At 38.1% G+C, this 17855-nt stretch overlaps 1 protein-coding gene across 1 annotated transcript in view; it reads left to right on the forward strand.

Annotated features, from left to right (window-relative positions):
* The window catches only part of map3k10 (mitogen-activated protein kinase kinase kinase 10), a 40300-nt gene that overhangs the window by 11584 nt on the left and 10861 nt on the right, over window positions 1–17855 (forward strand). Inside the window, 1 exon segment of the mRNA XM_046864601.1 lies at window positions 17624–17804. Coding sequence (XP_046720557.1) covers window positions 17624–17804 — 181 coding nt within the window.

Below are 17855 nucleotides of genomic sequence, written 5' to 3' on the forward strand. Positions count from 1 at the left end.
TATATATATATATATATATATATATATATATATATATATATATTATTAGTAAAACCAAACTCTACATAGAGCATGAAAACTCGAAAATGTATTTTAAATGTTTTATACACACACACACACACACACACACAAATATATATATATATATATATATATATATATATATATATATATATATATATATATATATATATATATAAACACACACACACACACACACACAGTATCTAACGCTTGTGTCTACCAGTTATTACAGTGACCACCACACAGATCAATAAAGCAATAAGTCATTTGGCCAGAAGCAGCAGCTAGTGAACCATGTTTGACACCAAGATGACCGTGAAAAACGACACCACTTGCTTCCTATTTCATCCATAATACCCGGTAGAATTTAACAAAGGTGTGCAACAGAACCAATTGGATTTTACCACAGCCATGGCTTAAACTCCAAGTGTTTATTAAAGAGTAACCAAAGCAGGCTTGCTGGAGTCCAAGGTTTGATCTCAAGCTCACATGACGACTGAGAGAGAAACATTGGTAACACATTGTAAACAGAGACCTTATCCACACCCTCACAGCACACACACACACACACACACACACACACACACACACACACTGTCCTTAACCTACTTCATGTCACCAAAAACTCATACATCATCTTTAATATACACGTACATTCTGTGGTGCTCAACTAATTATAGTGACAATCACAGGACAAACACAAAGGCCAGTCATTAACTTCTTAACACAAAAATGCATAAATACACACACATGGACAAAGACAGTGATACAAACACAAAAAAGCCACCACAGCTTTACACACACACACACACACACACACACACACACACACACACACACACACACACTCACACACATACACACCAGCGAGTCAGCATGGCACAGCACTGTCGATCCCGGGTGAGTGATCCTGAGAAGAATGGCACGCGGGTAGTGAGAGGCGTATTGTTCCTAGCCAGCTGGAATCAGGACACTGCTACATCGTGTGCCCTGGCACTACAGTCTTCTGTAAATGTGCTACCACTACCAGCACACTCACACATGCACACACTCAGCCATGCTAACACTGGCCCAGTGACATGAAGGATTGAATTTATATGAAGCATTCATTGTCCTTATAAAACAATCTCAACCCTTAAACACATACTGTGTGTGTGTGTGTGTGTATGTGTGTGTGTGTGTGCAGCGCTTTGGGGTTGTCAAAAGCCTATTGTCATCTCACAACTTTTACAACTACTTCTAGTTATTTAGTTATTTACTAACAAAAATGTACTACCCATTTTTATTAATGCTACTTGCTTGCTATGCTATGTTTAGACTTAGATAGAGGGAATAAAAAGAAAATAAAAATAGCTGAATAAAATTAAATAATTGTAACTTGTATACATAAATACAATATTGAAAGATAATGCTACATAAAAAAACAGAGTGCAATTGGGGGCAATCGAGTTCTGGTCACTGTGCTTCTGAGGAAATTATGAGTAAAAAGATAAACATTCTTTTTGTCTTTTATTAGCTATGAATGCACAGGTGATATTGCTAAACTGTTGTAAAGCAGTACTGACATTTCCACATATGAATGTTCAGATAGCAAATGGTGCTAAGTGTGATAATAGTGCAGTTTTAGTCATTTAGCGTGATTTGCCACTATATCTGAGAGAAATGTTTATATACTTCTAATAGTTCTCTCTCATTTCCTGTGTCGCTGTGTTTGACATTGTTTGTATGGTTGCCTACTTCATCCTTAGCTGCAGCCAGTCTTGTGTGTTTACCTTGTTAAAAGCATAAACTGTACAAAGGCAGTTTTGCCTTTTCACACTTTGAACTATGTTGTAATTGAACATCAAGATGTGTTTAGTGTATTAAGATTTAATGTTTGGGTTTGTTCTCAAGCTAAGTACCAGCGGTGTGAACATATTCAGGTCTGTAGTGAAGCCATTCACACTAGGACACAGTATGATGTATGCTGTCTATAACATTTACATTTATGACATTTAACAGATGCCCAATGCAGTATTTTATATAAATAAATTAATCTTTTTATATTATAATATTAAAAAAATATATTTTGGTACATAAAAGTGTCCTCTATAGATTAGAGAATTATAATCGCTGTGGGCTTTTTCAATTAAAAGCTAATTTTTGTTGATGCAGTTTAAGGAATTAAATAGATTAGTGATGCAGAAACAAAAACTGAATAAAGAATGAAGAAAATGCAATTGACTTTGTTACTCACTATTTGCTGCTACACTACTCACTAGTTTTACAGTCCATGTTCTATGTGTTTCATTGTTCGGAGTATTGCCTTGCAATTGTCTCGCACTGTAGAGTGTTTACAGTGTCCATGTGTACTGTTATGTATTGCATCAGTGTCCTTAAGAAACCACATTATGTCCAAATGTATACAAGGCAAATAGTGTAAAGTGTATAGGAACCCATTTCACTTGACATGAATTTCCATGAATTTCTTTTGTATCTTTTTACTTATATTTGATAAACACTAACATGTCTGGGCAACAAAACAGCTAGCTTTTGAGCTGTGTCAGGTCATGGGTTTGCAGGATTGGGGCACATACTGACTCTGTGTAACTCTCTATTGTTATATATTTACCTTTGCTTCAGGTGACATTCTCCTTGTAGAGCAGATTTGGACTGTTTCCTGTCTGACTCAGACACACCAGCCCTTTAGCTTTTAACCCTGAGGACAGGCACATGAAACAGAAATTGGCCTGAAATAAACGTTTCACAATCTCCTACTTATCTCATGAGCAGTCGATCAGTCAGTATGCTGTTAGCATGTATAAATAGTCATTATTTTTAATGTATTTTTACACTATTTAACCTAATTTCATTCTGAATCGATGTAGATCAAATGCTCTTGAGACATTTTTGGGTATATCTGTAGTAAGTATGTAGTGTTTTAAAAAGCATACAAGTCTAAGAAACGCAAGCTTGGAGTAGGGATCACTGACACAGAGGCACAGAGTGCACTCGTCTCTGTCCTCTGCCCAGGCAAATTTCCCTTCAGTTCCTGCTTGGTGGTTTGCATTCCAAATAGCTTCAACAATGTGTGTTTGGAGCATACTAACTTCAGCAGAGTGTGCACCTGATATGTAGTCTAATGCAGCCTACGATTTACGTGTGATAACACAGTAAATGTTGTACAAAATGTGACGACAGTAATGACCATGCAAGAATAAATGTTTAACCGAATTGTACAAGAACCTTTGTGAAGTAGAGATGAATTTGGGCAGTAGATAAAAGCTTAAGTAAGTGTCAATCAGAGGTCTAGCTTCAAGGAACTGTATACACCAAGATCTAGCCATATCCAGTACAATAAACATGATATATAAATATTAAATATTTGTAGAATATTTATTATAGCTCATGCCACCAAACATAAAAATAAGTACCTTTATTAATATTATCTATAGCAGAGGTCTATAAACTCACAGGCTGTGACACATTTCACCAGACTGAACCAAGTGCTTGAAAAATACTAAACCAGGTACAAAACTTAGGCGAAGTTCAGCGAATTCACTTTTCCAAGCATGACCCAGCCCGGCTTCTGTAGCAGATTCCCTGTTTCAGTTTATACAGTCACTTGCATATATGTAAATGTTTTAGCTGAAGGCAACTCATCAGACCACAAAGAGCTGGAGAGGGTAGAAAGGGAAGTTTTTCCAACAACAAAAGACAAACGAATAAAGGTGTATGCGAATTTTTTGAATACGTTTAAAAGAGATTTATTTCAGCGTTTTTTAATACTGTTTCAGATATATAGCTAACAATGGAATGTATACGCTGCTTATACTTTTCCGAGTGACGCATTTATTTTATTTGTGCATTCGATCATCTTCAGTGACTGTTTTGTCACAGGGTCATGTTGAATTTAAAGACTAGTTTGTTTATATTTTGGGAAATGGATCCAGCCAAGTTTTTTTAGAAAATAATACAGGCAGGTACAAAAAATAATAACTGTGGGTGTAGGTAGGGTCATTGTTTCCAAGGTGCTAGTTCAAACTGGTATACCGAAGAACCATTTCTTTCTGTCTAATATGTGTATATGCAGTATACAGTATACAGTGTATATATCAAGTCAGGTTTATTTCTATAGCGCTTTTCACAACAGACATTGACCCAAAGCAGCTTTACAGATTTAACAGTAAAGGTGAATGGTGTGTATTTATCCCTGATGAGCAGCCATGGCGACTGTGGCAAGGAAACACTCCCTTAGATGTTATGAGGAAGAAACCTTGAGAGGAACCAGACTCAAAAGGGGAACCCATCCTCATTTGGGTGACATCAAGAGTGTGATTATAAATCTTTAAACAATACAGAACACTGGAAAGTGAGAACTCACATAAGCACTGGAGTGTAAGATCATAATCTCATAAAATATCTCAACATTTGTGATCATCATAGATCCAACACCAGCTTCTCCATGCCAGAGCCTTTAAACACTCAAAGAGGTCCAATGTCAAAACTCCAATTGGCACTGGTACGTCTCTAGATGGTTCGGGATTTTTGCGGGGTCAGAATCCACTTCTTTAAAGGTCCACAATCTTTATAAGGTGGGACGTGACTGGGGCTGGAGCAACCTCAGGATGCCCCAGGATGGGTAGAGAAAGAGAAGCAGTGGGGAGGAATTAGCGTAGCTGCTGTTCATGATATTAACAGCACAAGTTAATAATGTGTATGTGATCAGATGTTCTGGAGCACAAGGTTATGATGTGATGTGTGTTATGTGTAGGCTTTGCTAAAAAGATACGTTTTTAATCTGCACTTAAACTAGGAGAGTGTGTCTGAGCCCCGAACACTGTCAGGAAGACTATTCCAAAGTTTAAGAGCTAAATGTGGGAATGCTCTATCACCTTTAGTGGACTTTGCTATTCTAGGAACTACTAGAAGTCCAGAGTTTTGACATCTCAAGAGATATATAGATGAGATATATATACAGTTAGTCCCCGACTTATGAAATAGATAAGGACCGGAAAAGTGTTGGTAAGTCGATTATTAAGTCGAGAAGAGTGTGACTTACATGTCTTGGTCCCACGATGCATGCCTGCTAGGTGTTCTTCTTCTTCTTCTCCCCTGTTTGCAGCGTTGTCAAATCTGAATAGTGTGCGCGGATTTTGAAAGTTTTCCCGAATATATTTGGCTTTTCTTAGTTTTTTTTTTTCTTGTGTTTTTTGCGTTGTTTGTATCTGCAAAAATTTGTAAATCGGGCGTTTGTAGGTCGGGGACTCACTATATATTTATATATATTAATGCTATTACACCCCAAGAAAACCAGTGGTTCCCTCCAACATGGTAATAGTTTGGGAAAACACCCACAAATAGCTAGAAAAGTCAAGTTCCAATTATTTTGTCCATATACTGTTCAGGAACATTAGATTTCATTTGTTTTACCACACTTTGTTTGAAAAAACAAACAAAAGGAAAATAAATGTACTGGAGTAAAAACATAATTACACTGATCTGCAGCAGTCTTCCCTGAAAGTCTTTGCCCTGTGTTATAAAACAGGCAGACCTGGTTAATTAGCTGTAGAGCTGTCAGTGTGATAACAAGAAGTTAATTGTGAGGACAGGAAATATTTAAAGTAAAGGCAGGAAAGATAACCTGGCCTCTGTTCGTATTTGTTTGTTGTATTACATGAAATGTATGGAAAATCTAGGGGTAGTTGTTTTAAGAATAATGTCAGTAACTGTTTAAAATATAACGATTTGTATTTAAAGCCTGGAGATTTATTTAAAAATGCTTTTGGCTGAAGAATATATGTGCATAAACCCTTATGGGCAGAGTTGACAAATTGCCCTTAGAATTACATTGCACATACCATGTCTTGTTCACCATGTCTTTATCTATTCCCAGTTAAAGGAACCGTTTTTAAAATATATCTTGCATACAATATATACAGAAGACTTTTAAATTCATCTCCAGAATTATTGACACTCTTGATAAAGATGGGTGAAATGACTTGGCTATGAAAAATGTTTTTATAATGTATTAGGTTAATTAATGCTGTATTCTCACAGTGGGATGAAATAAGCCTTTAATCAGTGTTTATGCTCAAAAAATAATCAAATTATGCAGGCATTACTTACGCCTATATACTGTGTCTTATTAGATCTTATTAAAAAATAGTTTTAACAGAGCAACATGTGGCACAAATATTGCTTTCTTTAGAAATCATTCTAAGCAAAAGGTTACAGAAGAAGAATATTTCAATTAATGTTTTTCCTAAGTATGTAGGAGCTTGTAAGCTGTCAACAATGACTTCCTATTTAACCAGAATATAAATATGAGGTGACATAGAAGCCAGAAACCTTTTGTCATTCATCAACATGCAGAACATATCAAAGTTGTTGAAATCAGGGGTTGAAATCTGGGCTCTGTTTAGTATACTCAATGTTCTTCCAAATGCTTTCAATTTTGTGGAAGCAGTTTGAAGAACAGCATTTTGGTGTGATGGTCATCTGTCCATAAACATTTGGGCATATATTGTACCTTATGCCTGAAAATACCCATAACCTTAGGTTGATAAAAAACAACCAATGTATAATGACAATGTATAACTTGACCTCAGTAAAAAAAAAAAAATAATAATAAAAATAATAATAATAATTTATATATATTTGTTATATTATTGATATTTATTATATTATATTTATAATGGTTATCCAATGTGACCTAAATGTAGATTAGATTAAAAACTGAGATCATCAGCAAGATGCATATGCTCTTTTTCTTTCTGCTTTTTTATAACATGCATGCTAAAATGTACCAAGCAAAATGCAATGCATGAAAGCAAAAAACACACGCATGCAGGCAAATTCAGTAGTAATGCATGCCCTATTTCCTCCCTTTCTTTGCATCTTTGCCCTTTCTCTCTCTCTCTCTCTCTCTCTCTCTCTCTCTCTCTCTCTCTCTCTCTCTCTCCTCCCTCTCTCATGTTCTTGTTTCTCTCCTCTTTTGCTGCAGTATGAGAGAGGATTCCTCAGCAAACTGGAATGGAGGGAGGGAAAGTAAGATAGAGGAAAAATGAGGAGCGAACAGGAGGGGAGGGGGATGAGAGGGATTGTCTGCAGGGCATGGTGATGAAGGAGAGGTATAGCCTCCCAGAGACTGCTGAGGACAGGGAGGAGAACTTACACAGTCATTGGACCAAAATAAGTCCCACCCAGCTTGCTGTGTCAAGCTTACTGGCTCAGAGCCATGCTTGTTGTCTGCACTTTTCTAACATGACTTCTTTTTGGTGAAACTTTGCTTTTATGTCACACAGAGATGGATGCCCAGAACTCTTTTTTTTTTTGTCTTTGTTAGTAAAAGCCCTAGATTAAAGATGCACCACTCAGCGGTATAGGGGTTGTGTGCATTAGTAGGATCTCTGCAGGAGCCAGGGAACTGATTCAGCGCAGCAACTGCTCTCATTGTGCCCTGGAGCATTTTTTAAACAACATGACAAAGCAGTTACACTTACTGCATGTGCAAATGATGTAGAAAATGAAATATAAACATAATGAACCACTGCTAGTAATTGAAATGTCTTTCAAATATTATAATCATTATGCAAATCTAATGTACCCTACACTGAAAAAACTATGTTTAAAAAGCTCTTACTATGAGATCACTGATTTTGATTATAACTCTATATAACTGTAGGTTTTAATAGAATTTTAATAAAAATAAGAGCTAGGCAAATGAGTCGAGGGTAAAGTGACACTGTAGTGCTAAACAAACTCTTGTTCTAAAATGTATGGTATGTTTTATTAAATAAATCGCTGTATATAGAACGGGAAAGGTCAAGACTTTGTTCACAAAATCACACTTGTGTCTTTATGTGGAAATAAATGGTCATTTTCTTTATTGAGGTTTTACTGACCGACTAGCTTTATGCTAATTGGCAATAAATGTACACTATATAGACACAAGTATTGGGACATGTGACTTTTCCAGCCATATGTGGTTCTTCCCCAAACTTTTACCACAAAGTGAAATTTTACCTTTTACATTTGAACTAGGAGACTCAAACATGTTCCAGCTTGACAATGTCCCTGTGCAAAAAGCCAGCTCCAGGAAGATATGGTTAGCATAGGATGGAGTGGAAGGTCTTAAATGGCCTGCTATAGAGCTCTGAGCTCACCCTATTGAACACCTTTGGGATGAATTTGAACTCTGACTGCACCTCAGGCCTCCTCATCCTACATCAGTTCCTGACATTACTTGTGGCTAAATGAGCACAAATCGGGACTAAATGTGAAATGGGATGTTCAAGAAAGCAAATACCAATCTTATGGTACACAAATTTTCTCCATATAGTGTATAATTTGAGCGGTGCAAAAATTTGAGGCTATTATAAAAGCCACTAAAAGCAAGAACCCTTTAGATAATGCAAAACTTACAGACAGGTAAATATATGGCATTGGCAATTGGCAAAGTATAATTTAATGGACTTCAACAAAGTTTAAGCTGAACTAGATGGCAAAATAATAAATGGAAAATAATAATTGTACAATTTGTCACAGAGTTCAGTTAAAATTGCACAGTTTAAAACTAGATATAAACCAGCTTGCAGATCACAAAGCTCTGATTGCAAACAGCTGACAGGACAACCTAATGAATTATTATGATTTCTTTTACCTCTAACTGGCCAATAGATCAGTGACAGCACCTCAGATAACACAGGTTATAGCTCTCTTGCTTAAACAGTAGCATACACCTGATAACCAAGGGTACTTAAAAGTGAATATATTACAGGATCATGGCTTCAGGTGGCACATACTGTACACGGTGGCCAAGTGGGCATGGTATATAAGCTGTTAGATGTGAGTTGTGATGGCAGACTGGACAAACCTGTGTGACTATGAGCTCAAATATCCTTCTGAACACACAATCTCACTCGTAAACACATTCACACACACACACACACACACACACACACACACACACACACACACACACACACACACATATGTATGCATATACAGAAGACAAGAGGCAAAACAAAGGTGTGTTAGATCAAACACACTCATTAGTGACACACCCTCACTTTCTGTGCACACTTTCCATCTCATTCTCTTCTCAATGATACTGTTTTTTTCCCTCACTCTCTTTCCCTGCTTTCTCTAACTCACATACATATAACCCTGTTTCCTTGTTCTCTCTTTCTCTCTCTCTCTCGCTCTCTGTCTCTCTCACACAAACACAAACACAAACACAAACACACACACACACATAGAGCCTTGCGGGGACAGCTGTCCCTCACAGGCACAGAAGCACTGAAATAGAAAAGGAGAGTGGAGGCCATAACAATGGATTATTATGAATGTCAGTAGTCATTTTCCATTCTTCAGTTTTTTTCATTGTGTTAGAGGTTAGAGTGCACATAGCCAAGGCCCTCGCACACATACACACACACACACACACACACACACACACACACACACACACACACACACACACACACATGTACATATATACAAACACATACAAAGCTAGCTTAGCACACAGGTAATCTAGTAAAAAGTTGCAAGTCAGCCAGTTTGTATTGTAATTATATATATACTATACATATTTTTACATACACACCACTTGTGCAGAACTGCACACATTATATTTTCTTACCTTAAACTACTACTGCGCTATATAATTTCGCTTCACACTTTGCTAGTCAGTGTTTGTTCAGTAACTTAGCTCAGAGGACCAGCAGCCTTAGCTTTACAAGGTAATGTTCCCACCCAATTTACATCACATGTAAATGTACCCAAAAGATGTCAATTATTCATACTATGTCCTGCATATTTTGTCTAGACCATTAACCTAAAAGCAATTGTGTATTTATGTTTTTTTTTTTTAACAATAGCTATAGCTAGCATATGCAAATAGCTATTGTATGGTTTATGGTTTATGGTTTGGTCCACCATTAAGTGATTCCTGGATACAATTAGTGTAAAAAGGATTCTTTAACATTCATTATATGTCCTATGTTGACAAACTGGCTTTAAAACCTAATCATTAAGCTTCTTCTTTTAATAAAACAACCCTGAATACATGAGCTCTTATGATTGTAGCTCAGATTTATTTCAGGAATTACTTTTCACTATTCAAATACAGTATTTAGCATTTTCTGTCAGCTAAATGGTTTTTAAATAGAATAACTGCTATTTATAATTGAATTGTACATTTTTATTTATTATTTTATATTATAGTTAATAACTATACTTCTAAATATGAAATCAATACATTTTTAAACATCTAATATAACACTAGTACTATAGTATTATAACTACTTGTATTACATTTTCAACAAGCTTGATGTTGACATTTTTTATTTCAAGCTTTTGATTGATTTATTTTAAATATTATTGATTTATTGATGTATTATTTATTTGAATAATTTATTTTACAAGAAATGTACACCTATACTATTTATGTGACTTGTTAACATTATAGCGGCAATAGCCTAATAACAATAACATCAATGTGTCATAGTGGGTGTAGACAGAGATGGCAAAAGTACACATATCCTTCGCTTAAGTAGAAGTACAGATACTTATGTTTTAAAAGACTGGTAAATGTTGAAGTACTGACTACACGTTTTCACTCAAGTTAAAGTGACGTTTGGGCTCTGACATGTACTTAAGTAAAAAGTAACTACTACTACAACTACCTGTTTTAGTGTCAGGCTGGTAAATGGGTAAATGGTAATCATATATATATATATATATATATATATATATATATATATATATATATATATATATATATATACAGACACACAAAATAATTTTTAATTTTGTTCTCCAATTAATGTATCCAGGCTGAACACAACCACCATATTGAACACAAGCAGAGCAACGATGATGATGATGATGATGATGATGAAGATCAGGTGATTGGGAATGTCTCTGTTCTCAGTCATGTTTACATCGCTGACTCCCTCTTTCTCATCCATAATAACCCAAGACTTTTTGTTGCTTTCTGCCCCGCTTGTTGTTAGCTTTGTAAACTAGCCTACGTCTGTGGTGTGTGAGGACCAGGAAATGATACACCAGTGGTAGATTTAAAAAGTCATGGAATGACAAGAAATAGGACGATAGTCTGGAAATGGCATGCAGTGAGAAGAAAAATATTTTTTTTAAAGTTTGGTTTGAAAATGTAAGAAGTAGAAAATATAGATATTTGTAAAAAAAAGTAATGAGTGAAAGTAAAAAATTGTCAGAAAAATAAATAGTGAAGTAATGTACTGATACCAGTAACAAAGTATTAGTAATTAGTGTAGAACTACACTACCCATCAGCCTCAGCTTTAAACTTTGTCTTGTTCGCCTTGCCTTCACTATTTTAAGTTTCCGTGTCTCACTGCCAATTTACTGTATAATGTCTTGTTTGTTGTTGTGGGTGCTGCAGTATCGCTTATACTGTATCCTGGACAACATGGTTCCCTTTCAGGAACTCAAGCTGCGTCAACAACGCTTTGGGAACGCTTCCCAGGTGTCCACGCTCTGAATCATGTGTGAAATCTGTCCAATGGAAAGCGCGGTGTCACCGGTGCGGTGACATCACAACCAGGAAGCACATGGAGTAAAGCCGAGGCTAGCTTCTGTTTGTTTAAGGAAGCGCTCTGTGTGTTTTCTATGTCAATTGTCTGTCAAAGGCGAACAAATAGTCAAAACACACCTTCCGTCTGTGGCTCCTTTGTATGGCTTGCCTGGGAGCGGAGCGGCTAAGTCGGTTCTCGAGGGATCTGACTGTGCACATTGTGCTGGCATGTCCATGCGGACGCTTTGCTTCCGGTGGGCATTCTTCAAGGAGGGTGCCCCTGATCCTTGCGGTTCTGGCTCCGCTCTGGCTGAGTCGGATTTCCTGGGGCTCGCAATTGGACCTCGTAGAGGGCTTCAAGACGGGCTTGTCCTTTTTTCCTGCCTCTCCTGCCAGGTCCAGCACTCACTCGCATGCTTTGGAAGCACGCCTTGCGGCGGTTTCTTCCCCATGCGACAAGAGCATATAGCTCTGCCTCTCTTCATCTGAAGGGGGGGGCGTTTGCGAGTCGGAAGTGGAAGAGCTCATGGAGGTTGTGACTCTCGCCGTTGCCAAACTACATCTGTCGTTCCAGCAAGCTTGACGAATGCTTCCTGCAACCCACATCACAACCTGCATGTCGGGGCCTACCATTCTTTCTGGACATGCACACCGAGGTCCTGGGCAAAACTGTATTCAGCCCGCCTCTTTAGTCTCAAGGCAGCGTTGTACTCCAATGTAATGGGATTGAAAGAACGTGGTTATGGGTCGATGCCTAGGTTTAAAGAGACGTTGGCTAGCTATTTTTCCCCAGGTGTTGCATTGTTTCTTAAGACCCCGACATTGCCCATCAAGCCCATGCGTAATAAGTCGGCGCTGGTGGGTAAGGCTTACGCCTCAGTGGGTCAAGCACACCATGGCGGTAGGGACATGGCCGTACTGCTGAAAGCCCCTTTTCAGGAGGCCAAGAAACAGTCTGCGCCGTTTCAGCGGTTCCTCCATTGTTGCTCTCGTGGGGCTGCTCGGCGGGCGCAGCCCCAAGCACAACCCAGCACCTCTCATTAGCGGGAGGTACAGAAACAGAGCATCGCTACTTGCACTCCTCCTCCTCGTTCCCAAAGTGTTGTTGACGCAGCTCGAGTTCCTGAAAGGAAACGTCTACAGCCCTAAGGGAACAAGACGATGCATCTCCATGCCACACTGCCGGCATCCCTGCAGCACTTCCTTCTACTTACAGAAGCTAGCATTGGCTTCACTCCATGCACTTTTTATAGCTTCCTGTTCATGACATCACCCCACCGGTAGCGCCACGCTATCCACTGGATGAATTACACACGTGATTCAGAACGTGGACAACTCTTTATTTGTGATTTTTTTTATTTATATATTTGTATTTGTATTTTGATGTAATATGGCAATGAAATGCATAAATAGGTTTAGTTTTCACAAATATTCTTGTATGCAATCTCTGCAATAAAAACATACATTTACATCCTTATTTTTTTACTTTTGCAATGCCATTAAACCTCATTGCGACTTCTAAGAGCCTTATTTTATCTACCAGTGATAATTAACACCAGGTTAGGTAAGGCCAGGTTATGTAGAATCTATGAGTGAGAATCATTAATATATACTCAATGCACAGAAAATGTTTCCTCTATCTGCTGCACTGAAATCTAGTCAGTCAAATAAGGCCATTGCTATGTTTCTCTGTGTCTTTTGCATATGCAGGGACGATATGGGAAAGGCACACAGCCACTCCCTACACTTCTCTGAGCAGCTCAGACGAGTATTGATGCTACAAAAATCTTTTTTACATGCTGCATGCACACACACGAAAATACACGAGGAAGTGGAGACACAAAGAATCAGACAGAGTTTTGACTTCTGTTCCATCAGCAATTTTCATACTCTTTCTCTTGCTCACTGTCCTCAGCATACAAACCACAAAATCTACTTCCAAAATCTAAATCTACCAGAGCCCTATCCCAGTAATGATAAAATAACAAAATAGTCGGCATAAGCTGAATTAAATGGAGCACACGACACACCAAGCACCACTAATTGACAGTCAAATATTTGTATGGTCAGACATCGTACCTTTGTCCACACCAAGAACCTCCTCAGCATTTTCCTATGAGGAAGGCTTTAACCTAGCCCTGAACGCCCTGAAAATGGAAAATGTTTTGTCGATTAGGGTAAGAGATTATCACACTCTCAGAGACAATATCATGCATACACTTTTTTTTAATACACACACAAGGATCAATAAATCTGCTACTACTCATCATTGTCAATATCTCTCTACTATTTTTATGAAAACCGTGTAATAGCCACTCACCACCTATGCATTTATATTGAAACTGACCTTTAAATACCATTTCTTTGGACTGAGTGGAAGTATAAGGACATGTATTTTTGTATAAAGTTTGGAAACACCTAGGCTTTTTTCTTTTTGGGACACATGGTTTATTTCTATGTAACTAACTAGGTAAAAGACAAAGCACCCAAGTATTGGACAGTGAAATTAAATTCTGTGGATAGATGCGTCCAAACTGGACATTTCTTTAGCTAACAAAAGTATTTTTCTAAGATGGAGAACAGGAGAGATGTCAGCAGACTGCCTTACACCCACATTCAGACATAGGGGTTGGAAGCTTAATGGTTTAAGGTTTTGGAGCAATATAATGAACCAACATGGCTTCCATTCCATATTTAACATCTTGTGCGCCAGGATGGAGTCCATCTCCAGCTGGTGGCCCCACAGGGGCCAGGCAAACCATGGTTCGCAGACATAGTAGCCCTTCTTAAACACCCTCCCTGGGAGATTCCTCTCAGGAGATATGTTCTTTCTCAGGCAGGGGGCACAATAGTCCACCCCCACCCAGAGCTGTCTAAGGGTTGGCTCCACCCTAGAAGTGTTCATGTCCGCCATTGCGGTGTATCATGCCCCGGCATATCAGGCTGAGGCCTCCAGCACGACCTAGAGTTCCTGCGTGGGACTTGGACGTCATTCTGGCGGACCTATCGGAGCCTCCATTTGAGCCATTGGCCGAGGTGCCTTGGAGGTTCCTCACAGTTAAGACTGTGTTTCTCCTGGCCATTTCAATTTCCTGGCTCTTCCATGCTTAGCAGGGACTGGTCAGTCTGGCGTTATTGAACACTCACTCCCAAAGCATTGTTGACGCAGCTCGAGTTCCTTAAGGGGACGTCTCCAGGTTCCCCGAAGGAACGAGACTCTACATGCCACACTTCAGGCATCTCTGTGGCACGTCCTTCAATTTTCAGAAGCTAGCGCCTGCTTCACTCCAAAAACTTTTTCTAGCTTCCTGTTTGTGACATCACCCCACCGGTGATGCCGTTCTATGAATTTGACTGATTACACACTTGATTTAGAGCGTGGACAATGCGGAAGAGTTATCAAAAAATTTGTTGATACAGCGACTCGTGCCCCCTGGGAACCATGGTTACATATGTAATGTGGATACGTTTTACAAGAGGGATAGTAAGTTGGAGAAAAAATTTTTCCAGATGCCAAAACTTTTATTGATGCTAAGGGAGTATTTTTCAATTAAAATTTAAAGTTTAACATCTGCACATTTATATATTTGCTTGGTCAAAGTAAATCTTCATACTATTAAATTACCTATAACCTATTACCGAGTTCTATGTTTTATTGTGTTATGGTTTTTAAATACTTTTACAGAGTTTGAGAGTTGTTAATCTGAACGAGTGTAGTGTTCGGTAAAAAAATTGTAAATTACACACTGATTGGCGATTGTTGATTGATTTGCGATCGCCCTGATAAACAATTGTCTTGGTGCACACAGAAGATTTCTCATGTGCATCATGTTTCTCTTGCGTGCTGCTCTTCATTGTTTTATGGTCATCAGTACCTTTGTGTTTGCGCAATTCATGACACGATGCACTCATGTGATGTTAACAAGCAATAAAACAGCTTTCTGTGTTTAGGTCAGTTACAATCATGCTAATCAGGTTGCTTGTATTGTAAAACTGCATCATGATAGTTTCAATAGGAAACATTACAGCATATAATTTGATTTAATTCAATTCAGTTTTGTTTGTATAGCTCTTTAAACAATGAAGCTTTACAGAAATACATAGGTATACCTTTTAAATGCATAAATCTTTTCCTATTAGTTTATACCTACACGTTTAAGCCAGCAACACAGTCACTGAGAATGCCTTGTGTATTGGGATCCAGCAATGGTCATGTGTAGAGGGTGTGTAGTTCAGTGGTTATTGTTATTGAGACATTGTACTCTTATTAAATGTCTGATCACATCTGCAAAGATAAAGGTATTAATTTCTGTGTTATCAAAATGTGGATACCAAGTTCAAGAGGAGTCAATTAGGGGCAATTGTAGATAAGGTGAATGACTGTATTTTGAGTGTGTATAAGGAAGATTATTAAAGTGTTTATATGAATAAAAGAAGTGTATATATATATATATATATATATATATATATATATATATATATATATATATATATATATATATATATATGCCTATTATTTGTATATGTGTATATATGTATATGCGTGTCAGGTGTTATGATGCCATAGTGTGGGTTTGGATTATACATTATCCCAGTGTGCTTACTAACCTCCACTCTTCTGGGCAGTTGTTCCAGTACATTTTGGAGTGTGCTTGTGTAGATTTTTGCTCATTCACCCAAAGGGTGTAAAGTAAAGTCAAGTACTGATCTAGGCAGGTAGACAGGACAGGTAGAGTTCTATATCTTAATGGATTTAATGGAAAATGTACCGTAATTTCTGGACTATTAAGCACACCCAAATATAAGCCGCACCCACTGAATTTGACAAAGATTTTTATTTTGAACATAAATACGCCGCACCTGTCTATAAGCCGCAGGTGCCTACATTGAAACTAATAAACTTTACACAGGCTTTAACGAAAGACAGTGCCTGTTACACGGCTTGTATCTAAACAGTAGCCTACCAAGAAAGTCATTGTTCACTGTCTTCCTCCTTCCTTTCACAACAATTTCTCTTGAGAGTTTCTCTTTACATCACCATCGGTGAAGCTTTTCTCCCGATGCTGTGCAGCTCAGAACACAGGTTAAGTGCGTTTTTTCATGCCCGGTTGTTTTCAGCGTGACGAATGATTCGCATTTCCTGTTGACAGTCCGAGTGAGCAGCAGGTCAAACGTCAAAGGTACATCATCCATATTTATGATGTGGTGCGGCCCGATTCAGTGGGAGCGCGTCTGATTTAATATAAAGAGTTTCATTGGTTCACCTGAACTCGTTCGGCAATTTCATTGGTCTAATGTTATGGGGCTCAGTTTTTTGGCTTGAAGCTTGTAAAAACGGGAAAAACCCAGGAAAAATCCATAAATTAGCCGTGATCTGTTTAAGCCGCGTGGTTTAAAGAGTGGGAAAAAGTAGCGGCTTATAGTCCGGAAAATACGGTAATACAACCACATTTAAAAACATCCTATTTAGTTGTGTGCCTCCAACTTTGTGCTAACAATTTAGGGAAGAACACTATATGAGAGAAAAAAGTCAGGTGTCTCAATACTTCTGTCCAGATAATGAAAGTTTGTGAATGTTATGCTAATAATCATTTCTCACTTTGAAAGCATGCTTTTATAAATTTAACAAAAAAATATGCCATTAGGTCTATCCCATAATACAAACCATGTCACTGTAAACTATGATATAACCTGATTATTTTCCACAAACACGAAGAGCATAGAGTACATGCTGTACTTCATACTTCATTGTGTTAAATCTATTGTTGTGTTGTGAAAACTATTTTACCTGGATCCATATGGAGGCAGTCAGTGTGTATGTGGTTAAACATGCAAATGTTTCACCATGTGGCTGGATGGGAGACCTTGTTGCACTTCAGGGATATTTTACACACACATTACTCAAGAAGAATATTCGATGAGCAAATTAAAGATTCAGTGTGTTTTGCCAACAAGACAAATGCTGGGGCGAAAATAAAGTGTTTTCTTTAATATAAAGTTTTCTCTTTTTCATTATAGTTCTCTCATTGCATGTTTTTTCCTGTCCCTCTTTCAGTTCTGATTCTGGAGCCAGTGGATAGGGAGGACCTGAATGAAAAGACACTAAAGATCACAGACTTTGGACTGGCACGGGAGTGGCATCGCACCACTAAGATGAGTGCGGCAGGCACCTATGCCTGGATGGCTCCAGAGGTCATAAAACTGTCGCTCTTCTCTAAAAGTAGCGATGTGTGGAGGTAAGACGAGAGTCGGAAGAAGAAGTCGAGCTTTTAGTTAAGTTATGTTAT

Source organism: Silurus meridionalis, chromosome 13 (genome assembly GCF_014805685.1).
Source record: "Silurus meridionalis isolate SWU-2019-XX chromosome 13, ASM1480568v1, whole genome shotgun sequence".
NCBI lineage: Eukaryota > Metazoa > Chordata > Actinopteri > Siluriformes > Siluridae > Silurus > Silurus meridionalis.